General features: G+C 39.0%; 2 protein-coding genes across 7 annotated transcripts in view; one reads left to right on the top strand and one right to left on the bottom strand.

The window, feature by feature from the left end:
* Nucleotides 1–3,447, top strand: part of PALS1 (protein associated with LIN7 1, MAGUK p55 family member) — a 93,179-nt gene extending 89,732 nt beyond the window's left edge. For all 6 annotated transcript variants that reach the window (XM_050797035.1, XM_050797038.1, XM_050797037.1 and 3 more), the window contains one exon: nt 433–3,447. In XM_050797035.1, coding sequence (XP_050652992.1) covers nt 433–609 — 177 coding nt within the window. In that variant the 3' untranslated portion in view covers nt 610–3,447. The remainder of the gene's footprint in view (nt 1–432) is intronic.
* A 2,247-nt stretch (nt 3,448–5,694) lies between these two features.
* The window catches only part of ATP6V1D (ATPase H+ transporting V1 subunit D), a 163,130-nt gene continuing 144,271 nt past the window's right edge, over nt 5,695–24,553 (bottom strand). Inside the window, exons 3-10 of the mRNA XM_050797072.1 lie at nt 19,256–19,373; nt 16,920–16,999; nt 15,362–15,429; nt 13,612–13,656; nt 11,971–12,074; nt 9,582–9,648; nt 8,349–8,427; nt 5,695–6,383 (exon numbers count right to left, since the gene is read on the bottom strand). Of these exons, the coding sequence (XP_050653029.1) occupies nt 6,242–6,383; nt 8,349–8,427; nt 9,582–9,648; nt 11,971–12,074; nt 13,612–13,656; nt 15,362–15,429; nt 16,920–16,999; nt 19,256–19,373 (703 nt within the window). The 3' untranslated portion in view covers nt 5,695–6,241. The remainder of the gene's footprint in view (nt 6,384–8,348; nt 8,428–9,581; nt 9,649–11,970; nt 12,075–13,611; nt 13,657–15,361; nt 15,430–16,919; nt 17,000–19,255; nt 19,374–24,553) is intronic.

Here is a 24,553-nt window from a genome sequence, read left to right as displayed (position 1 = left end):
GGGCTTGTTACTAGAGCCAAAAGTAGATGGCATTTTAGGTCCTTGCTCCAACAAGAAAGGTTCACTTCATGTTACAGAAGATGTTACTATTAGGAAGAGGTTATAGTGTTCTAGAATGTTTGAAAACAAATGTTTGTAGGGAATTCAAAGTAACAGTCTGTGTTCTTGAAGCTTGTAGTCTTGTTGGTGAGATAAGACAATATATGTGAAAACCTAAATAGTGGTATAAAACAGGATATATTGAGTCCCAATCTTCAGGACTCATAATGTGAGTCCTGAAGATGCCAAAGCAAAGGAAACCAGTGTGGCCATGACAGGGTTGGAAAGGAGCTCCTGAGGTTGGGAGAGACAGAAGGAAGGCCATCTCTGACTCATCCTATATTGTTTGGTTAGAAAAGGAATTATCTCACAGTTTTTATCTTCTCTTTGCAGCCTGAAGAATTGAGAGAAATCATTGAGAAGACAAGAGAGATGGAGCAGAACAATGGCCACTACTTTGATACGGCAATTGTGAATTCAGATCTTGATAAAGCCTATCAGGAATTGCTTAGGTTAATTAACAAACTTGATACTGAACCTCAGTGGGTACCGTCCACTTGGCTGAGGTGAAAGAAACATCCATTCTATGGCACGTTGGACTTGATCTGGCAAAAACTGCCAGTAGGAAGATTGCCCGACACTGCAGCAAGTTTGAGGATAGGGTGGAAGGCAGCAGTATAAGCTGTAGATCTGTTCTTAGATCTCTTGAATTAGTGAGAGGACAGTTCCCTTAGGCAGTTTGTGCACAGCATCCTTTATTCTCTATACATGGCTTTAGCGGTTTTTGCCTCATTTTGGGATTCTAAATGGAAGCTTTCAACAGAGCATTCCATTTGGTCCTGTTAAAACCTTTTGTTTTCACCTAAACCCTTTCTGCTTAGTCGTATCTGTGAAAAACTTGTATACACAAGTGTCCATGTCTCACACAAATATTGATGTGATTACACTTAAGTGTTAAATCATTTACACTTAAATGACTTCATTGGGAATATTGAGCAGAGGGATTGTGCTTCTATGCACTGGGCAAGGCAGTATTTGCTTAGGAGACTAATTTAGTCATCAGAGATACTTTCCTAAAAAGGAAAAATAAAAAACAAAATGGTGCCACTTTGGGTTGGAGCTGCTTTGTTAGGCTTGAATTCATTTGTATGTCTTTTAATTCTTAAAAAAACAAAAAACATTCCATTAGAAGCACCAGTTTTTTTGCTCAAATTTTGTGGATCAGACTCTACACTCAACACACTCTAATATAATCTACTTAAAGGTACACAAAATATGCTGATCTTTTTTAAATTATGATTTTCTGAATTTTTTTTCTTAAGTCGTCTCAACTGATTTACTAACCTAGCTCATCTGCATAGTATAGTAGGATGTATGTTACATTTTTATGAATGGCAGGTATTCATTATAATCTGTATTGACTGTTAAAAAGTTTCTTCCTCGTGATGCTAATAGTTTTTTATATACATGGGAGGACAGCACATTTGACAGTTTTCGCATTTTTATGTATGAGCACAGTATTCTATGACTGTGCTACATATATATAGGTAATAAACTGGAATTCTGTTGATGAATATAGCTGCTGTACTGTATATTAATATTTAATCAACAAATGGTCATTGAAAACACTTGTTTAGCATCTGAATAAAATTATATATGTCTTTGGGAAATACTATGACAATTGACTTTAAGATCAAAAGGAAAGGAAGACCTGGAAGTCATTTGAATATTTTAGGAAAAGAATATTAGAGAGAAAAAGGTATTACGTATATAGAAATAGGTTTTTAACCTAACAAGGTCTGCCTCTCATGACCAGAATGCAACAGCTTGGTAAATCATAAAAAACATTTAAGCTAATAGGATTTTTGTACTGTCTCTATAGCTGTAGCTTTAAAATTCAACATGTATAATTGGCATGGAAACTTAATTTGCAGTCTTTTCAAGCCTTTAGGATAGTGTGATGTGTGACAAACAACCTCAAATGTGAATGCCTTGATTTTATTTTTATGGTGACTTTAGCTACAGCATTTCCTATTCCCAGAGCTAAACACTGGAATAATACTGACATCATTTAACATTAAGCAATTGTGTTTAAAGAGTAATTTGTGTCATGTATATATTTGATTTTTTTCCTCTTCTACGTAATTTTATTTGAACAAATGTAGACAGTTTATATGTTGCCTTTTTCTGTTCAAATTTGCATGGCCTATTAAGTTGGCTGGAGAGTGTTTTATGTGGAAATATTTTCAAGATAATGTTCCTTAGGAAGAAAATAACATTTTTCGGTTGAGGGAAGGAATCCATACATACTGTCTCTTCAGCTCTGAAATACTCCAATTTAGAGCCAGGAAAATTCACAGGTCACACCGATTTTTGGCATTAAAAGCTAAGGAATATACTTAGCACTTAATCTTTTCAGTTTTCCAGTTTACTTTTCAGGAATGAAGGGCAGTCTATGGTTGACAATGGAGTTTTGTGATCTGCTTATTGTAACTGACAACTGTTTTCAACTCTAAGAGCTAAACTATTGGCAGTTCATGTTAAGTTAGAGTGAGGTTGTAGGTAGTGTCAGTGAGTGGCTCTTGTGCCCACTGTAGACATTAGGCCTGCACTAGGGCCATGTGCTGTCAAGATTCAGGAACATGGCTTTAACAAGTAGATCTTGTACCAAGGCAGAGGCCATGCCATGCCATACTTTTAGGAAGTCTGAGGTGATAAATATTTCAAGGTCAGTGAAGTCCTATCATTCTCCCCTTCCTCATCAGCAATGATAGAAATGTCCCAGACTTTTCTAAATCCCAGTGATAAGGATGTGCTGATATTCAACACAGTCCTTAAAGTGAAAAGTGAGTTGTTGCTGACCTCCACAAAAGAATACGGAAAAAAGCCTTGCTGTACACCTAGTTGTACAGCCACTCTGGCCAGTTCTATTTCCTGTCCCTCTGTGGTTCTGACTGGAGACCCCATTGTTGGAGGGGGGGAGGTCTTACCCATTTAATATAGAAATGATATGAATAACTAATGCAGTGTACTTGGAAAATCCAAATAAGGAAGTGTTAAGGTTGGTGCATATCTTTATTTCTCAAATTTTCATTGTCAGAACAAATGGATGGAGAATATTATTTAGACTAATCCAGATTTGCTTTCTATGAAAATCAAATGTCTGGATTATTTTCCTTTTCTCATGGCCTAAGAAATAAGTATTGATAAGGAATGATTTGAATGTAATTTTGTGAATGTGTGGAAAATATAAAGCAGGGATTTAGCCTTAATAAAGGTAACCTTCTGACATCTGTTGTTAATCCCCCTTTGTACTCTTATCCTGTATCTGCACTCTGTTATTTTGAGATGTCATACTGTACACTGTATTGTAAAAATAAAAGTAAAATTATATTTCAAATTTTAAAAGCCACTGAGCAATTTCTATTGGTATTTGCTCTGCCACTCAAGGTTTCCACACATGTAAAGACCACCCTTCAAGTTTTTGCCAAAATCAAGACCATTGGATCCTCCAGGTACAACACAAAATACCTTTTGATTTGTTCTTTACGGTGGGGTAGTGCCCCCTGTTGGCACAGATATAGGTAGGTCCTGTTTCCTTAATTATTAAAACCAACAACTAAGTGTATTAAAGATGGACAACGCAAGGCTGTGAACTTGGAAGTTTTCTGGAGAAGGAGTTATGTAATATTCAGGCAAATGGACCTTATGTGCAGCCTGGGATTTGAGGACACTGAGGCAGCATGTGAATTGTTGGCAAATATATAACATACTTTGTTTCTCTTCATTTCTCCTTTTTTTCTGCTATACATCTCCCAAAGGTCATAAATCATACACCAACAAAGTTTCTTACGTATATACACCTGCCACTGCAGTTCAGCTTTCCATTCCTATTCCTGATCTATATTCTTCCCGTTTCAGATAACTGACGCCACACAACAAATTATGTGTCCGTTGTTTTCTCGATTTCTTTTTAACAAATGCTAAACTAAAATCATCTGCACTTTTGTAGGCATTTTAACTAAGGCCAGTACATTCCAGGGCTTTAAGAAGCCACAGGAGAATTCTAGGGTCCTTTGGCTTGTTGCTTTAAGGTGAATATTGAATTTACCTAAATGTGGAAAACCACTAATCTGGATCCCTACTTCAAACTAATTTTTGCCTCCTAGAAAGGCAGTACATAATGCTTAAAATGTAAAGATCAAATTAAATCAAATCATACTTGACTTGCATTCCAGCTGTGCTCTTTGACTTGTCAAAGCCTCAATTTCCTCATCTGCAAAATGGAGATGGTAGAATTTACAGTTCAGCAGGATGTTGGGAAGACGAAATGTTAAACAAACAGTTACCTATTTTTAAAGTACTTGTGAACTGAGTTGTTGGTTTTCCAGTCATTACTGAATTTACACTGAACCTAAGATTTTATTCTGTGAGCCCCAACCAGATTTCCTAAATATCAGCTTCTCCAGAACAGTCCCAATGTCTTTAAATACCCAAAGTTTGAAATATAGATGAAACAGAAAGGAAAAGTTAAGGTGTAAAAACTCTGAAAGTAGACTGCTTAGACTTAAATTCTGGATTTTCTACTTTCTAGCTTTTTAACTTAAGACTAATTACTCAAGTTTCCTGTGTCTCCAGTTTTTCCTCTGTAAAATAGGGGGTTAATATGTGCCTCTTATGGTTATTGTAATGAAGTAATATAAACAAAATACTTAATAACAGTGCCTGGCACATAACTAAGACCTGCTATTTTATAGATGTTAAATGCTTGCAAAATCATTTAATACTTTAAAACTGCCTAGTAGAAACTTTATGTAAAACATAAACCACTTAGGCACAGTGGTTTATGCCTGTAATCTCAGCACTTTGGGAGGCCGAGGCGGGCAGATCACTTGAGGTCAGGAGTTCGAGACCAGCCTGGCCAACATGGTGAAACCCCATCTCTACTAAAAATGCAAAAATTAGCTGGGCATGGTGGCGCACAACTATAATCCCAACTACTTGGGGAGTAAGGCAGAAGAATCTCTTGAACTGAGGAGGTGGACGTTGCAGTGAACCAGTGTCACTGCCACTGCACTCCAGCCTGGGCTACAGAATGAGACTCTGTTTCAAAAAAAAAAAAAAAAGAAAGAAAAACTACCTAGACTGTGATGTCACTTGATTAAAATACAATATTAATAAAGATAGTGTCACAATTTCAGAACTAAACATGGCCAATCATGTCAAAAATGCCTGGAACTGGTTGCAAGAAAGACTGAGTAATCATGGATGGCTCATGCCAAATCAAACTACTAAAAACCTCAGACACCTGATGTGGCCAAATGGTTCATCTTCATAAATGAAAACAAATTTTTATCACTTATAAATAGTAAAAAGTTACCTTATTTCTTACTCTAAAATGGGAACTAGTTATTTTTCTTAGATTAGCAAATAAGGAGGTATTATAATGCCCTCATAACTCACCAGCAATCATTTATTAGTACCCCAAAACGCAACAGTTGTCTCAAAGTAAGCCTTTTTGTAAAACTCTAATACATGGAGGGGGAAAAATGGCCACTCACTTCCTACATGTCTGCAGAGAAAGCTCTGGCTGACACTACTGATCTGAGCATGAGAACATGACAACAGTAAATTAATAAAAATTGAATGACTTATTTTTAAATCATTTTACTCTGTTTATACCACAGTCACATTTAAATTGGCAGAACTGCTCCCATGACAGACAAGACAGGGACCTGTCATGCAAGGAAAAGTGCAGGTTTTCACAAAGTTTGAGAAGTACCATGGTAACACAAGAATGGCTGCAGCAATTTCAGACAACAGCGCCAAGGTTTGCAAGAGGGTAGGAATGAAAGCTGCTCTACAGTAATTGGCCTGAGACCACTAATGCTTCCTAAGAGGTATTTCCTAATATGCTTGGTAAGCACAGCACGTGTAACACAGATGTAAATGGAGTAGGATAACACTTCAGAGTAAATTCTTTAAGTTCCTGGGCAGGTTTTACAGATCTCTTTCATCCATGATAAATGGTTGCTAAATTATGATTCTGCAAAAGTAATCCCATAAACAGACATCCAGGTAAATGTTACAACCAGTGAAATTCTTAGGCCAAAAAATAAATAGCCAGACAAATCAAACCTACACACTATGAATTAAGATGAAGCCAGTGTTAGGGTTTCTAAAAGAACCAGAACAGGAAAGATTATTCAAACAGAAGATCCTCATCCTTCTCTTCAGCTAGAAGATTAGCAGGCTCCAACACCTCTCCAGCTGCTCTCCTTTGTTCCAAATCCTTCTCAGATTTTTCCTTTAGAATCTTTTTCTTCTCCTGTATTTTCTTTAACCTGTAAAATACAGGTGGGGGTGCATTTTTTAAACACTTTCAATATTAAGTAGATTTGATTTCTTTTAGTTTTGTCACAAGGATAATAAACACCTATACCTAGAAAAAAAAAAACTTGGTACTTTTACTAATTTCATTTTCAGTAATTTATTTATAACCCTTTTTTAAAAATACTAATTTTAAGCTAATAACTGGTTTAACCTGAGATAGAAGCCTTTTTTTTTTTGAGACGGAATCTCACTCTGTCGCCCAGGGTGGAGTGTAGTGGCACAATCTTGGCTCACTGCAACCTCCACCTCTGGATTCAAGCAATTCCTTGCCTCAGCCTCCCAAGTAGCTGGGATTACAGGTGCATGCCGCCACGCCTGGATAATTGTTTTTTAATTTTTAGTAGAGACGGGGGGTTTCACCATCTTGGCAAGGCTGGTCTTGAACTCCTGACCTTGTGATCCACCCGCCTTGGCCTCCCAAAGTGCTGGGATTACATGCATGAGCCACTGAGCCTGGCCTAGAAGCCTTTAGTAGGTTAAATTTTGAAATCCATTCTCTAATGGAACAGATTTTGAGCATTCAGGCATTTTTTTAAATTTTGGCTCAACACAACCCTGAGTATCATGGAAGGACAGAAACTAACCTTTGATAATTAAGATTATAGACCATAATTAGATGGTAACTCCAGATCTAAGACCTCCCATGTCTTTCCTAAATACTCTTGCCTTCACCTACCTCCCATTTCTCTGAACTGAGTATACAGACCCCTGTATACCACCAGTTTAGTATTTATCGCTGTTGACTCTAAATGTTCATAATCAATTCATGGACATGCATAATTTCTCCCCAAGTGCTGTGCTAATTCTCTAATGGCGTGATTTATATACTATTTGGTAATGCCTCCAGGTGCTTTATACCTTCTCCTTAACATATTCAACATGAAATACATATTTGTTGAATAACAGCTGAATTCTAGTTTCTTCTCTCAGTTTTTATGTAGGAGACACCCAATCTAAATCATCATTTCATTTTAAAGAATAATCAGGGGCCGGGCGCGGTGGCTCAAGCCTGTAATCCCAGCACTTTGGGAGGCCGAAACGGGTGGATCACGAGGTCAGGAGATCGAGACCATCCTGGCTAACACGGTGAAACCCCGTCTCTACTAAAAAATACAAAAAACTAGCCGGGCGAGGTGGCAGGCACCTGTAGTCCCAGCTACTCGGGAGGCTGAGGCAGGAGAATGGCGTGAACCCGGGAGGCGGAGCTTGCAGTAAGCTGAGATCCAGCCACTGCACTCCAGCCTGGGCCACTCCGTCTCAAAAAAAAAAAAAAAAAAAAAAGAATAATCAAGAGCCAGGCATAGTGGCTCATGCCTGTAATCCTAGCACTTTGGGAGGCCAAGGTGGGTGGACTACTTGAGGCCAGGAGTTTTGAGACCAGCCTGGCCAACATGGTGAAACCCCATCTCTACTAAAAGTACAAAAAAATTATCCAGGCATGGTGGCACATGAGCCAAGATCACCATTGCACTCCAGCCTGGGTGACAGAGCCAGACTCTGTCTCACACATACAAAAAAAAATAATTAGAAAAAGAATAATTGAGTCTTGGCTGGTCCGAAGGTAGTGAGTTATCTCTATTATTCACAATCAGTTACAGATCAAACTCCTTGTTCTACTCTTTCCCCACTTTTCACTACTGCATTTGACTATCTTAAAACGTATATATTTTTAAAAATTAAGTCTAAATAGTTTCTCTGAAAGGCCTAAGTTTTTGGAAATGCCATGTTATAGGAACATGTAAAATTTGACAGATTTGCTTCCACAACTTTTGGTAATATTTCATGCTTCTTATTTATCAAAATAAAACACAAGCTGTGCTAATTCTAAAGAACATAAACCAACAAGTCATTCAGCAAATAGAGCCTTTGGAATATGGAAAACAAAAAATGATCAATAACTGCCAATTTCAACAAACCTATAGAACTCTTCTCGCTCTCTCTCATCCAGCTCTGTGATGATATAAGCAAGAGTACGTTCAATCCGGGGAATGATGACTAGAGTTAAAAAAAAAAATAATATGTGTGAGAACTTCAAACCCCTTTTTTCAAATTATCAGTGCTCATTTGTATAACGTTATTTTTTCCTAATTGTAAAATTAATATGCATTTAATGCAGAGAACTTGGAAAATAAAAACACAAAGAAAAAAACACAAAATGGAGTATAATCCGAATATCCAAAAGAGTAACTACTGTAAACGTGTTGGTGTATACCCTTCTAGTATCTTTTCTATGCACAGATAACCTATGGGACCATAACAAATATAACACTGAATGTGCTGAATTCTATGAATATGTAACATTGAAGCACAGATGTTATTTTAAATATAGTAGCAATCAACTGTTAAAAAATTGAGGAGAGAGAATGCTCGATTTTGAGTTTATGTCATTAGGTTTGACTTTGCATAGAGTTTACCTATTCTGCTTCTAGAATGTGAACTCTGAGGGTGAGAAGTATAAATTATCCTTTTTTTTTTTTGCTTCCACTTTCATGTACGAAGTCTGGCACTAGCAAGCAGTCAAAAAAGTTTTTTTTAAAATGAGATAACTTTCTCACTAACATTAATACAGCCCCAAGCAAAGGAATTTCTTTACTTCAAATTTTGCTTTCTTACTTAAAATTGAGTGTTTCTTTAATAAAAACTAAGTTTATTGAGCAAAAAGCACTGTCAACACTAAGCAGTCATATTTTTTAAACACTGAAATAAAAGAGATGGAAAATAAGTGCATCAAATAGGAAAATTTTTTAGAAATCAAGGAGAATGGTTTATAGTGATTTAAAGTTAAATATTTAATGTACTCAAAAAGTTACATCACTCAACCATTAGAACTAAAGAAAACACTAAGGATCTTGAGAAATACTCCTACCCTTAAATAACGGCATGAATAACTGGAAATGAAGAAAACATTCCATAATTTTTAAGTCACCACTTTCCTATGTGTGTAACTCCCGCAAATCATACAGGTACTTCTATCAGAACACTTCATAACACTTTTTTGTACTATGGACACACTTCTCTCTTTGCACTGCAGGCAGGGGCAGCATCTTACTCACCTTTCAGTCTTCAGTACAGTGCCTGAATTCTAGCAGTTTCACGACAAGTGGGGGGTATGGACAAGTGACAAAGCACCTCAGAGTACCTATACTCACCATGTTCAATGGCATTTACACGCCTGTTGGTTATCTTAATAGCTTCATCCAAAGTAACAAAAGAAGTCTAAAGTAAGAACAAATTAATAATGTAAGCACAAAGTCTTCTCAATCATTCCCTGATCACTTGACTCCACTAAGATTGCACTTATAGAAAACACTTGAGAACCAAGACAACTTCTTTTCAGCATGCTTAAAAAACAAAATTCTTAGGCTGGGCGCTTGGCTCACACCTATGACCCCAACACTTCGGGAGGCTGAGGTGGGAGAATCACATGAAGCTGGGAGTTCAAGACCAGCCTGGGCAACGCAATGAGACCTTGCCTCTACAAGAAATAAATTTTAAAAATTAGCTGGGTGTAGTAGCATGCACCTGTAATCCCAGCTACTTGGTAGTCTGCAGTGGGAGGATCGTTTGAGGCTGCAGTGAGCTATGACTGCCACTGTACTCCAGCTTGGGTGACAGAGTAAGACCCTGTCTCTTCACAACAAAACAAAAACAAAATTCTTGTGAGATTTCCAAAGGGCTAATGCTATTTCCATGCTATTGATAACCTACATGTCACATTTGGTAGGTTTTCAAATTAACCTGCCTGGGCAGGTTGAAAGATCTCATGATTCATGGTTTATATCCTGTCCCTGAGTAAGGAAATCTTGTTTCTCAGACTGTTGACATACTGATTAATATGCAACCTACTGACACTGAAAATGACACTGATTTGTTTCTGAATCATGAAGTTTTACTTCATGATTTACTTGCATGTAGAACATTTTAGCTTGTATTTGCAATCTGTAGCCAATGATTGTGACCTCTGTATTGTACTCTCCAATGAAAAGGACAACTCGGGTATGAGTCGTCCTCCCTTCTCCTAAACTTTCCCATAAAAGCCTTCCAACTTGTAGCAGACTCTAGAACACACGCAACTTTGTTGGTGTCTTTCCAGGTCAGTCCTCACATTTGGCTTTTAATAAACCTTTAACAAATCATTTCTGCTTCAACAGGCTTTACTTGAGTTGACACTATTATAATTTGTTTACTACCATCTCACCTAAATAACAACATAAAAATGACAAGAAAGAATCAAGCACTAATAACCTAGATATATACTAACTGGCCACATAGGGGAAAAAATGGCCTTCCATGCACAAAATGTTTATTTACATTTACATTTAAATCTAGTATCAACTTGCTGTTCTCACTTAGCAAAGAGTGAAACTGGGCTGGGTGAGGTGGCTCACACTTGTAATTCCAGCACTTTGGGAGGCTGAGATGGCAGGATTTCTTGAGGCCAGGAGTTTGAGACCAGCCTGGGCAACATAGCAAGACCACATTTCAACTAAAAAATTCAAAAAAATTATCCAGATGAGGTGGCACAAACTTGTAGTCCCAGCTACTTGGGAGGCTGAGGCGGGAGGACTGCTTGAGCCCAGGAGATCCAGGCTGCAGTTAGCCAAGATCGTAACACTGCACTCCAGCTTGGGCAACAGAGCAAGACTTTGTCTCAAAGAAAAAAAACAAAAACAAAAAAAATAAGAGTGTACCATAGCACATACATTTTGTTAATAATAACAAGTAGGGGCCAGGTATGGTGGCTCATACCTATAATCCCAGGACTTTGGGAGGACGAGGCGGGCTGATTACTTGAGCCCAGGAGTTTGATACCAGCCTGGATGACATGGTGAAACCCCATCTCTACAAAAAATACAAAAATTAGCTGGGTGTGATGCAGCATGCCTATAGTCCCAGCTACTCAGGAGGCTGAGGTGGGCAGATCACTTAAGCCCAGGAGGTTGAGGCTACAGTGAGCTGAGATTATGCCACTGCACTCCAGCCTGGGTGACAGAGTGAGACCCCCATCTCGAAAAATAAATAATTTTTTAAATTAAAAAAAGTAGGGGCCAGGCACAGTGGCTCATGCCTGTAATCCCAGCACTTTGGGAGGCCGAGGCGGGTGGATCGCCTGAGGTCAGGAGTTCGAGACCACCCTGACCAACATGGCGAAACCCCGCCTCTACTAAAAATACAAAAGTTAGCCAGGCATGGTGGCCCATGCCTGTAATCCCAGCTATTTGGAAGGCTGAGGCAGGAGAATCGCTTGAACCCAGGAGGCAGAGGTTTGCAGTGAGCCGAGGTCGCGCCATTGCACTCCAGTCTGGGCAACAAGATTAAAACTCCATCTCGAAAAAATAATAAATAAATTTTTAAAAGTAGGGACAATGGTACAAAAGCCATCACTTCAGAAATCAAAATATTATGTTTGTTTTACATAGGATCATGGGAACAGTTGAAAGTACAAAGCACCGTATATGCTGACTCAAGACCAGACTCTCCTCCACTTGACTGTTAGAAATCAAACTACAACAGTTCTCTAGGTCTTTTGCTACTTACCTGCAGCGAAGCTAGTTCCACCAGTAGTTCCACTGCTTTGGCATAATTCCTCTTTAATTTAGCCAACTGTTCCCCACCTCTGGCTAAACCAGTCAGTTCATAACCTGAAAGAACCAGTCAGACAACATTTGTAATTAGAGAGTAAATAATCTTCCCTATAAATTTTCCCAAAAGGAGATAATTCAGAATAATAACAAATATGGAAAGACAAATTCACTAATCTTCATTGAATGTAAACATGAAGTACCTATCTCACTTCCCAAACACTATAGGAGCATGCTACTAAATACAGTTTTCCACAAGAATACTATTCTAAATATAACTAGAAGCTCTTAACCAACCTTCACTTCACTAGCTTGATGCCCATTATTCCCTTTGAAAATCATATTGCCTGATGCCCAGAGTACAATGACACTCTGTGAACAGGTGACTCTCTAGAATGCTCTACTTCTTCGTATGAAATGTACTTAATATTCTATATGATTTAATTAAATATTACATGAAACAAGGAAATATGAGTGCCAAAAGAAAGAATATCGTTTGTTTGTTTATGTATTTATTGAGATGGGGTCTCACTCTGCCACCCAGGCTGGAGTGCAGTGGCACAATCTCAGCTCACTGTAAGCTCCACTTCTCAGGCTCAAGCAATCCCTCCACCTCAGCCTCCCGAGTAGCTGGGACCACAGGCGCATGCCACCAGGTCCAGCTAATTTTTGTAACTTTTTGGATAGAGATGGGGTTTCACCATGTTGCCCAGGCTGGTCTCAAACTCCTGGGCTAAGGCAATCCGCCTGCCTCAGCCTCCCAAAGTGCTGGGATTACAGGTGTGAGCCACTGCGCCTAGCCAAGAATATTGTTTCTATCAAAAAAGTTAATACTTTACTTTAGAAAGAAAATATGCTGTCAAATTAGGAATGGAATGAATAAGACAGTTATTTAAAAAGTGGGAGTGGGCTATAAAAATCTAGAAAGAATCCGCATTCAGGTTGCATCCTAGTGTCTAAGATCTTATTTGACTTTAAAGAGACCCAAAATGGGAATTATAAGCAGTGCATTGTGGGTGTAGGATACACAGAAAGACAACACAGAAGTCTAATCAGTGAATTCATACTCAAAAGGCCTTATATTTTTTAAATAGCAAATGATTCTACATTGATATATTTCTGATAAAATACTGAAATATTTTAAGGTATGTACAGTGTTTTATGACTTCCTAGCATAAGACCTTTTTTTTTTTTGAGACAAGGTTTTGCTCTGTTGCCCAGGCTGGAGTGCAGTCGCATGATCAGAACTCACTGCAACTACCTCCCCAGTTCAAGCACTCCTCCCTCCTCAGCCCCCAAAGTAGCTGAAACTACAGACACATGCTACCACACCCGGCTGATTTTTTGTATTTTTTGTAGAGACGGGTATTTGCCTGCCTTAGCCTCCCAAAGTGCCAGGATTACAGGCATGAGCCATTGTGCCTGGCCTTAAGACCTTTTGATTAATTGATCAACTATTGTCCTCACTATATCAGTAAAAGGATTTCTAACTCAGGAACCTCTCAACATCTAGCACCATTTTCCAGAACTTAGTTCATTTAAAGAGGAAACAGGAAATCCCAGAGACACAAAGTAATATAAAAAGTTTCACACTTACTGTCAGTTCCTTCATGGTAATGTTCAAATACTGGCAAAGTAACACCTGTTAAACATAGAAGCATATATGGATTCACAAACCTTTAAGTTCTTTTTGTTGTTGTTGTTTTTGCCAAGGCTAGAGTGCAATGGCATGAGCTCACCTCACCGCAACCTCTGCCTCCCAGGTTCAAGCAATTCTCCTGCCTCAGCCTCCTGAGTAGGTGGGATTACAGGGATGCACCACCACACCCGGCTAATTTTGTATTTTTAGTAGAGACGAGGTTTCTCCGTCTGTTGGTAAGATGGGTCTCGAACTCCCGACCTCAGGTGATCAACCTCCCAAAATGCTGGGATTACAGGCATGAGCCACCGCGCCTGGCCTAAGTTCTGTTTCTTAATCACTGTTTTCTGTGTTTCTTTTTCAGCGAACTCAAAAGTCAAGAGCTTAAGTCTGGAATTGTAATTCGTTTCAATTAATGAATTTAGGAACTTGCCTTCTTTTTTTTTTCTTTTTGAGACAGAGTCTCACTCTGTCGCCCAGGCTGCAGTGCGGTGGTGTGGTCTTCAGCTCACTTGGACCATCGCCTCCTGGGGTCAAGTGATTCTCCCACCTCGGCCTCCTAAGTAGTTGGGACAACAGGCACATACCACGCCCAGCTAACATACCACGCCCAGCTAATTTTCTTTTTTTTTTTTAAGAGGAGTTTCGCTCTTGTTACCTGGGCTGGAGTGCAATGGCGCAATCTCAGCTCACCACAACCTCTGCCTCCTGGGTCCAAGTGATTCGCCTGCCCCAGCCTCTCGAGTAGCTGGCATTACAGGCATGTGCTACCACATCCGGCTAATTTTGTATTTTTAGTAGAGATGGAATTTCTCCATATTAGGCTGGTCTTGAACTCCCGACCTCAGGTGATCCGCCCACCTCGGCTTCCCAAAGTGCTGGGATTACAGGTGTGAGCCACCACGCCCAGCCTAATTTTTGTATTTTTTGGTATAGATGGGGTTTCACCATGTTAGCCAGGCTGGTCTTGAACTCCTGACCTCAAGTAATCCACCTGTCTCAGCTTCCCAAAGTGCTGGGATTACAGGTGTGAGTCACTATGCCTGACCTAATTTTTGTATTTTTTGGTAAAGATGGGGTTTCACCTTAGCCAGGCTGGTCTCAAACTCCTGACCTCAGGTGATCCACCCATCTCAGCCTCCCAAAGTGCTGGGATTACAGGTGTGAGCCACCACATCCAGCGGAACCTGCCTTATTTTTCATTTTTTATTTTTAGATGAAGTCTCACTCTGTCGCCCAGGATGGAGTGCAGTGGTGCGATCTCAGCTCACTGCAACCTCTGCTTCCTGGGTTCAAGCGATTCTCCTGCCTCAGCCTCCCAAGTAGCTGGGACTACAGGTGCATGCCACCACGCCCGGATAATTTTTGTATTAGTAGAGATGGGGTTTCACCATGTTGGCCAGGCTGGTCTCAAACTCCTTGACCTTATGATCCGCCCGCCTCGGCCTCCCAAAGTGCTGGGATTACAGACATGAGCCACCGTGCCTGGCTGGACCCTGCCTTCTTAAGTGTTCACTTCTATACAAAAGTCAAATTATTTTCAGTAATTAGAAACCTGGTTGTTAATGATTTTAACATGTAAAGCCAATCAACTTGTTCTAAGTAGAAGGAAGAAACTAGGACATTAAGATCTTGCTGTATAAACAGGTTAATTTTAAAATGTCACCTCTTTTCTCCCCAAAGAGTTTCTAAAAGGTTGAAATGTTACCTGCTACATTATCTTTCTTCGCTCGAATCTTCACTTGGGCTTTATTTACATTTTGGATAACTGTAGTGCTGCAGAAAAAGAGAAAGCCTTTATTTAGCAGACTGTTTAGAAATAAACCTCTAGGGACTCATTGGATAGTTTTACATTAAATGAGACCAGGAGTGAGATGTCACAATTAAGTATGTTTTGATAACTGTCCTCTTTCCAAAAAGGGAGAAACATCATTACTGCCAGAGGAGGGCCTCTGAAAGCAGAGAATGAACAATATTCAAAACATTAGCAGTAAGAAAACAACAAAGAATGATTTTAAAGTTTGTGGATTGCTTATGTTTTCAGTCAGAGGTGTGCCACATGGATGTAACCGTAAGAGTTCTTCTACTAGTGTAAGATGGAGAAAACTTCTTCCTAGGTTTCCCGTTGAATTGATTAAGCTGGCGTTCAGTTCCTTTACCCTGGAAACATCTTGCATCTGGCTTTGTGTGACTTCTGAAATGTTACCAGAAAGTGCCTTCCTGGCAGGGTGCGATAGCTCACGCCTGTAATCCCGGCACTTTGGGAGGCCGAGGCAGGAGGATTGTTTGAGGGGTTCAAAACCAGCCTGGGCAATGTGGCGAAACCCAAAAATACAAAAATTAGCCAGTCTCATAACCCAGTCTCAAAACAAAACGAAAATAAATATTATAGAAAGTATCTTTCCCATAACCACCCTAAAACACTCACATACCACTTATACACTATTGATCTCCACCCTCGCTAGAAAATTCAATGCAAGCTGTGATCTTGCCAGCACTGGCAAAAATTAAAGCCTACCACTTCAAAGGGCCTTTTTAAGGCCCAAGAGCAGTGAAAGCTCCTAAATAATAGGCATCATGTCATTAGGAAAAGACTAAAATCAGAAACTTCTTGAAAACAACTTCTGCCTCGGCCCCTAATTAGCCAAGTGACCTCAGGAAGGCATTTAATTAAAACTGAGAATAACAGTGCTTGCCTTACCTATCTCACAGTGTTATTTGGAAAATTACATAACATATATAAATTGGCATAACACATTTGCAAGCCATTTTGTATGCTTTGTAAAGGATTTACTGATGTCACCAAAGCCATGAAGTTCATGCCTTTTAAATAATCCAATTCTCAAAAATTTATCCTAATAATTCAGTAGAAACAAAAATACATATGTGTAAAGATGTTCACTACACTTTCCCTAATATTCCAAAACCATGAGAATTAACCCAAATATCCAGCATTAGGAGAAAAAAAAAATACATCTTGAGAAAGATCATACAGCCATGTTGAAAATAAGGAAAAATGTTTATGATACAACGTTAAATGAAAATAGACGCTAAAATATTAAATATCCTGCGCCTGCAACTATGTAAGAATGCATGTGGAGGATGACAGTGCAGTTAAGGTGATGGGGTTAAAAGAATTCTTCCTTATTATTACTATATCATTTGTCCTTGATGGTTATTTCTAAATTAAAAAATGTTTTTTAAATGAAATGATGAGCCTGACATCACTTTGTTTTGTTTCAAAACACCCCGTTTAGTCTCCTTACCTGAAGTCACCTGCTGTGAACTTGGCTTCGGCTAGTGAAAAGGCAGCTTCTCTCATCACTTCGCCCATCAACATTTTAGTCTGGAAAAGCATAAATCAAGAGCAGATTCAATCAAGCCTTTTACAAGGAAAAATCCCATCATAATTATGTTCCTTTAATAACCATCAGTATTTTATGCTGGCTGTGCATGTAAATATTTGTTTGATAATGATAAAACAAATAGAAATTTCCAATTTTTAACAGTTTTGGTTACGATCACTAACAATATTACAAAACTATGAGTTTTATAAAATTAAAACAGAATAAATGCACTGAAAAACAGAAAACTGAATCTTTACTGAAGGACCTAATTTATTACTGAATGGGTACAAGCTGATCTACTCAAACTAATCTCTTAAATTCACTGCAGTTGCAGTCAAAATCCTAATGCTGTATTAATTTTAAAGTACATCTGGAATATCTGATGTTTCAGAATATTCAATAATGTTTCAGAAATAGAAGAAAAAATGGGTCAGCTGGGTAGGGAGTTGGCTTCCCAGGTATTAAAAAGGTACAGCTACAATAAGGAAATATTAATACATCTGGTATGGGACAGTTAAGTCAATGAAATAGACTAGAGGGTTCAGAAACAACCCCAGGTCAATATGGAAATTTAGTAAAGAAACCACTCAACTGTCTACACACTTACAAAATGATAAAGCTACCTACCTCACATCATACTGCCCCCAAAATTCAGACATAATTAAGATAAAGATTTAAAGAAAAAAACTGTAGAGTAACCAAAGAAAATGTGGTATAACATTTTTCCTAATCATTTTAGGTCTTTTCTAAGCCTTATGTGTAACTCAGAAGCTATATAAAGAAAAAGACTAACAGATTTGACCAAAGGAAAAAAAAATTTAACTTTTTTTTATTTTTCTTTTTATTTTTTGAGACAAGGTCTCACTTTGTTGCCTGGGCTAGAGTACAGTGGTGTAATCATAGCTCACTGCAGCTTCAAACTCCTAGGCTCAGGCAATCCTCCTGCCTCAGGCTCCCAAGTAGCTGGGACTACAGGTGCATGCCACCATACTCCGCTAATTTTCTTCTTCTTATTATTATTATTATTTTTGTAGAGATAAGGTCTCACTATGTTGCCTAGGCTGGTCTCAAATTCCTGGGCTCAAACCATCCTCCCACCTCGGCCTCCCAAAGTGTTGGGATTACAGGCATGAGTCACCACACCTAGTATTAACTTTTTTTTTTTAAAGTTAAAAGATAAGAAAAGGCATGGAGAAAATACTTTTAACATTTTACACATTAGGCAGAATAGACATAGAACCTCTACCAAAGAAAAAAAAAAAAAGACATTTACCAAGAAAATCAAATTGCCAGTAAGCATGAAAAGTTCCTCAACTTCACAAATAATCAAAAGTAGTACAGGGCCAGGCACAGTGGCTAACGCCTATAATCCCAGTGCTTTGGAAGACTGAGGTGGAAGGATCACTTGAGCCCAGGTGTTTGAGATCACCCTGGGCAATAAAGCAAGACCCCATCTCCACAAAAACTAAAAAAATAAAAATAAAAACAGCACTCATAGAAAATACTTTTGTTAAGTACATACAGGTTTAAAAATAAACACAAAAACTGTAAACTCAGCACTTTGGGAGGCCAAGACGGAAAGACTGTTGGAGCCCAGGAGTCAAAAAGACCAGCCTTGGCAACATAGTGAGACCTTGTCTCCACTAAAAAAAAAAAAAAAAAAAAAAAAAAAAAATGAGCTGAGAATGGTAGCATACACCTGTAGTTCCAGCTACTTGAGGTGGGAAGATCACTGGAGCCCAGTTTGAGGCTGTAGAGTAAGACCCAGTCTCAAAAAAAAAAAAAAAAAAAAAGAAAAGAAAGAAAATGTCATGCCATGCAGTAGTACATGCTACAATAAATTAAAATAAGGAATTGTGAGAGAAGCAAACATGGTATTCACTTTAGATTGGGTGAACAGGAATAGCTTCTCTTAAGAGACTAGAACAGCCAAAGGATCCAGTTATAAGTTCTGGGGAAACAGTATTTCAGGCAGGAAAAAGAGCTAATGAAAAGTACCTGGAAGACCTTAGGAAGAACGCTCTAAATGAGGTAAAAGAGGCAGGCAGGGGGCCAATCAGATCAAGTGGAGCTTTACATGCAACACTGAAGAGTTTGGATTTTATTAAATGAACTATTTGATATTTGACACTTGTTAAACTTATAATGATATTTTTACTTTTGAAAGAAAAAATTTAATTAAAATAACCAAAAAAAAAGTGCTAAGGGCCATGCTGGATTTTCCCAAAATGAATACTATTCTAAGTTCATTCTACCTCTATTATCTTCTTTAGGATCTGTCGAAATCGAAGAGTTAAGGCATCAGATTTTTTCTTCAGGAGGTTTCGACCTGTCTGTGCTCCCTTTAAACGAGCCTTCATGATAGTCTGTGCCCTATATAAACATAAACAAAGTTAAAGACATCTATTTTCATTGTTTAAAAGACAAAAAACCTCCCCACCAGTGTTAAAATTATCCTTTATCCTTTGATGTGATGAGAGGGAGAATATATAGAGAATTTGTAGCTGACAGGTTTAACTGATGCTATGGCTTGAATATGTCCCCAATCTTCATGTGTTGGAAACAATCTCCAATGCAACAATGTTGAGAGGTGGGACTGTTAAGAGATGACTGGGTCACATGGGATCTGACCTCCATGAGTGGATTAATGTCATTATGGTAAGACTGGATTCCATATTGCAGGAGTGGGTTGGTTATAAATGTGAGTGCAGCTGGGCACACCTGTAATCCCAGCTAGAGGTGTAAGTGGGAGGATCCCTTGAGCCCAGGAGTCCAAGTCCAGCATGGGTAAAGATAGTAGCAAGACTCCATTTTTGTTTTTTGTTTTTTTTTTTTTTTTTTTTGAGACTGAGTCTCACTGTGAAGCCCAGGCTGGACGCAATGGCGCGATCTTGACTCACTGCAACCTCCACCTCCCAGGTTCAAGCGATTCTCCTGCCCCAGCCTCCCAAGTAGCTGGAACTACAGGCGTGTGCCACCAAGTCCAGCTAATTTTTTTGTATTTTTAGTAGAGACAGGGTTTCACCATATTGATCAGGCTGATCTCGAATTCCTGACTTTAAGTGATCTTCCCACCTCAGCCTCCCAAAGTACTGGGATTACAGGCATGAGCCACCACGCCTGGTCCGACTCCTTATTTTTTGAGACAGGGTCTTGCTCTGTCACCCAGGGTGGATTGCAGTGGTGTGATCATAGCTCGCTGCAGCCTCTAACTCCTGGTCTCATGCAATCCTCCAGCCTCAGCTTCCCAAAGTGCTGGGATTATGGGCATGAACCACTGCACCTGACCCTGTCCCTTTGGAAGGAAATAAAAAGGCATGTGTGACCCTTTCTTGATCTCTCTCTCACCCTCTTGCCTTCTGCCATGGGATGACACAGCAAGAAGGCCCTCACCCTTCTCAGCCTCCAGAACCATGAACCAAATAAATTTTTTTTTCTTTATAAATTACCCAGTCTCAAGTATTGTTATAGCAGCAGAAAATGGACTAAGACAACTGGTTTTTCAATAATGTAGATTTCTACCATCAGTGTTCCATAAATGAAAAGTTTATTAATTTACAATAGAAACAATTTTAGAATCAATATCTGGAATATTTATTAAATCATAATAAACATTATCAGGAGCCTTATTTTATGATGCCAACATATTTTAAATACTTATCTGATTTGTAAGTTAAAATAATATCTACATTTTAGTTTCCATTGGAGGTATATTAAGGATTTAAAAATCTATCCACTAATATATATCAAAATTTTAAACGCAATTATTTTCAAGACCAACAATTCCACTTTGAGGAATTTATCCTACAAATTTATCCCCACATGTGTACAAAAACATGTGCAAGGTTTAAAAGATGGGTACTCCAGCATTATGGTAATAGCAAAAGGGAGAAACAAGCTAAATGCTAAATACATCATAGTTCACCTACCATGGAATGATATACAGTCATTAAAAAAGACGAAGGTATATAGGCATGTGCTGTCTATATTACAGTCTTATGCAAAGTAAGGAAAAAATGTGCTTATATAGATGCAGAGAATAGTTCTAGAAAGGATTCAGAAAAACTGGCAAGAGTTACCTTTGATAAATGGGACTGGATGAAAAATATGGATTTACTTTTTACTACTATATTCTTTTGTACATTTTGCATTTTATTTTATTTTTATTTTATTATTATTATTTTTTTTTTCAGGCGGAGTTTTGCTCTTGTTGCCCAGGCTGGAGGGTGCAATGGCGGGATCTCGGCTCACAAAACCTCCGCCTCCTGGGTTCAAGTGATTCTCCTGCCTCAGCATCCCGAGTAGCTGGGATTACAGGCATGTGCCACCATGTCCGGCTAATTTTGTGTTTTTAGTAGAGACGGGGTTTCTCCAAGTTGGTCAGGCTGGTATCGAACTCCTGACCTCAGGTGATCCGCCCACCTTGGCCTCCCAAAGTGCTGGGATTACAGGTATGAGCCACTGCACCTGGCCTGCATTTTTTATACCACAATAATTTACCACATTTTCTATTAAAACTGTGGTATTAACATGTTTTGATATCATCAAGATCCTAACACCAATCATTTTATTAATTTGTAAAAGACTCTAGGTAATAAATGACATATATAAGATTCCTGAGAAGTGACAAGCTAAATTTACACTGAAGTCTCCTCACTTCCTTGTTTCAATTTTTTTCCCCATCAGAAGCCCCAATACCAAAGTCAAGCAGAAACTGACATTTCTATTCTTGCTGCCATATGCCAGATAAAATTTAATAATGAAAAAAAGTAGAGCCCAGTTTGAGGCTGTAGAGTAAGACCCTGTCTCAAAAAAAAAAAAAAAAAGAAAGAAAAGAAAAAAAATGTCATGCCATGCAGTAGCACATGCTACAATAAAATTAAAATAAGGAATTGTGAGAGAAGCAAACATGGTGTTCACTTTAGATTGGGTGATCAGGAACAGCCTCTCTTAAGAGACTAGAATAGCCAAAGGAGCAATTTATAAGTTCTGGGGAAAGAATATTTCAGGCAGGAAAAAGAGCTAATGAAAAGTACCTGGAGGACCTGAGGAAGAATGCTCTAAATAAGGTAAGTGGTACAGTGGCTTATGCCTGTAATCAGCACTTTGGGAGGCTGAGGTGGGTAGATTGCTTGAGTCCAGGAGTTCAAGGCCAGCCTGGGCAACATGGTGAAACCTGTCTCTACAAAAAAAAATACCAAAATTACCTGGGCATGGTAGGGCACACCTGTAGTCCCAGATACAAAGAAGACTGAGGTGAGAGGACTGATTGAGCCCAGAAGGTCTAGGCTGCAGTGAGCTCTGATCATGCCACTGCACTGTAGCCTGGACAACAGAGCAAGACTCGGTCTCAAAAAAACAAGTGTTTGGGTAATAAAATTCAACAACAGATTGTATAACCTAGACACAGTATAACCTAACCTAGACAAAGTGATTTAAGGGGATATATTTTCATACGACTGGTGTTTTAAAATCGCATGTACTAATAAACCAGGTGCAGTGGCTCACACCTATAATACCAACACTTTGGGAGGCCGAGGCAGGTGGATAACTTGAGGTCAGGAGTTTGAGACCAGCCTGGCCAACATAGTGAAACCCCATCTCTACCAAACAAATACAAAAATTAGCCGGGTATGGTGCCGCATCCCTGTGGTCCCGGCTACTTGGGAGTCTGAGGCACAAAAATCACTTGAACCCGGCAGGCAGAGGTTGCAGCAAGCCAAGATCAGGTCACTGCACTCCAGCCTGGGTGACAGAGTGAAATCCTGTCTCAAAACAACAACAACACACACACACACACACACACACACACACCCCATTTGGCCAAATTCTTAGATTATACTGGAATCTTTTACCATAGGGCTAAGATCACTAAGACAATTCTATAGCTGAAAGGGACTTTAGACATTAACTTAAAGATTAGAAAAATGAGGCTTAGAAAAAACAACTTTCTCAAAGTTACTTAGTGAAGAAAAGGCAGGGCAGGAACCTGAACCAGACTTTTGATTCCACTGACTTTCCCAATGCTCAAACTAAGGCTCCAACCTAGGTTCACTGTACCCCAACCGTGTGCCTCCCCTTAAAGACAACAATTATCACTGGCTCACTCTGCAATGACTGGCCTCACAAGAGATCTTATCAAGTGAAGCTGGTTTAGTTTCCAGCCTGAGCAGGAGCTATCCAGCCCAATGTGTGCATTTAACATACTGTATTGTTGACGGTAAATACTAGAACTCGGGCTCAAAGAGCTGGATCAAATTTAAGTCAAATTGTAGTACTGCATATAGCAGTCAGTTTATAGTAAAAGGTAAACTGGTTGATAAAATTGAATTTACCATGTTAATTTTAATTTCCTCCTAGGGAATGGTATCTCTGTGAAATGGGCAATTTTAATTCCTGAAACTCTAAGGGCAGCTTGCACACTGACAGCTAATATGTAGCAGAACCTGGATTTAATGGACTTCTGTTGACTCCAAATTTTTCATGCGTCTTCTGCTTCCACTCTAAAATTGTTTTGCTTTCTGTGGTACCAAAGTGGGTGAAAGTAACATCACAGAATAATACTGTTGTTGAATGGAACTGGCTGTGAAACAAGCTGCCAATGTTTTCTAGCCTATGGCTTTTAAAACTTGCTCCTTTGTTTCAGAGCTGCTCAGTCCTACTCAAACAGTTTGACCTTTAGCTAGGATGATGACTTTTCTTCCAGCTGAATCAAAGACATCTGACTACATGACAAAAAGCCTGCTGCCAGCCATGGGGAAAATATTTAGAGATTATTTCCTGCACCTGATTTTCCTCTCAATCAGCAAGCTGAGAGCTTTCAAATAGTAGTTTTCACCTTCATGAGCCTATTATTTTTCTTACCTAAGCCCAAAGACGTCTATTTTTGCCTCTTAGTCTCAAAGTAAAAGTTCCAAAGTAAAAACAAAAAGTTATTCTGACTGCTGTCAAAGATAAACACAGCCAGACATTCGTTAAAGCAATGAAAACAGATTTTATTCAATAAACCACTGATAGCAGGGGAAAGAGCTGAGCTCAATTCTGGTTTGTGCAGAGTGACTGGCCATTTTAAAAAGAAAGTAAGGGAGTGGCAGGAAGCCAGCCACAAGTAGAGTCAGAGAAGAGAAACTTAAAGGGTTGGTCAGTGTAAACGCAATGCTACCTGGCAATTAGTAAGTTATTGTTCTATCCTCCCACACAGACTGGGAGACAAAGGCCCTATCCCTCCTGATGATTACATTTCAAAGAAATGGCTCTCTAAGATACTTGAAGGGACACCAGAGTTGGAAGAGATAACATATTCACAATTGTAAGCCTGTTTTTCGTAAATGCTCTAAAAAAGGAAGGACAGGTCAATTAGGTGTTGACTAGAACAAACAGTAAATTCTCCTCCTAGCTTTGAGCTTTTTCAGGCAGGCATTTTAATGGGGGGGGCTGGGGTCACCCTTGGGTCAGGTTTTACGCTGCTAGAAGATAAACTAGCGTCGGTGTCTCTCAGTGCGTAAGTTTTGACTGAGTCATCACGTGCTAGGAGTTCTGCAGTTGCCACTAAC

The sequence above is a fragment of the Macaca thibetana genome, chromosome 7, assembly GCF_024542745.1.
Source record: "Macaca thibetana thibetana isolate TM-01 chromosome 7, ASM2454274v1, whole genome shotgun sequence".
Lineage (NCBI taxonomy): Eukaryota > Metazoa > Chordata > Mammalia > Primates > Cercopithecidae > Macaca > Macaca thibetana.
This window is presented reverse-complemented; position numbering and strand designations above follow the sequence as displayed.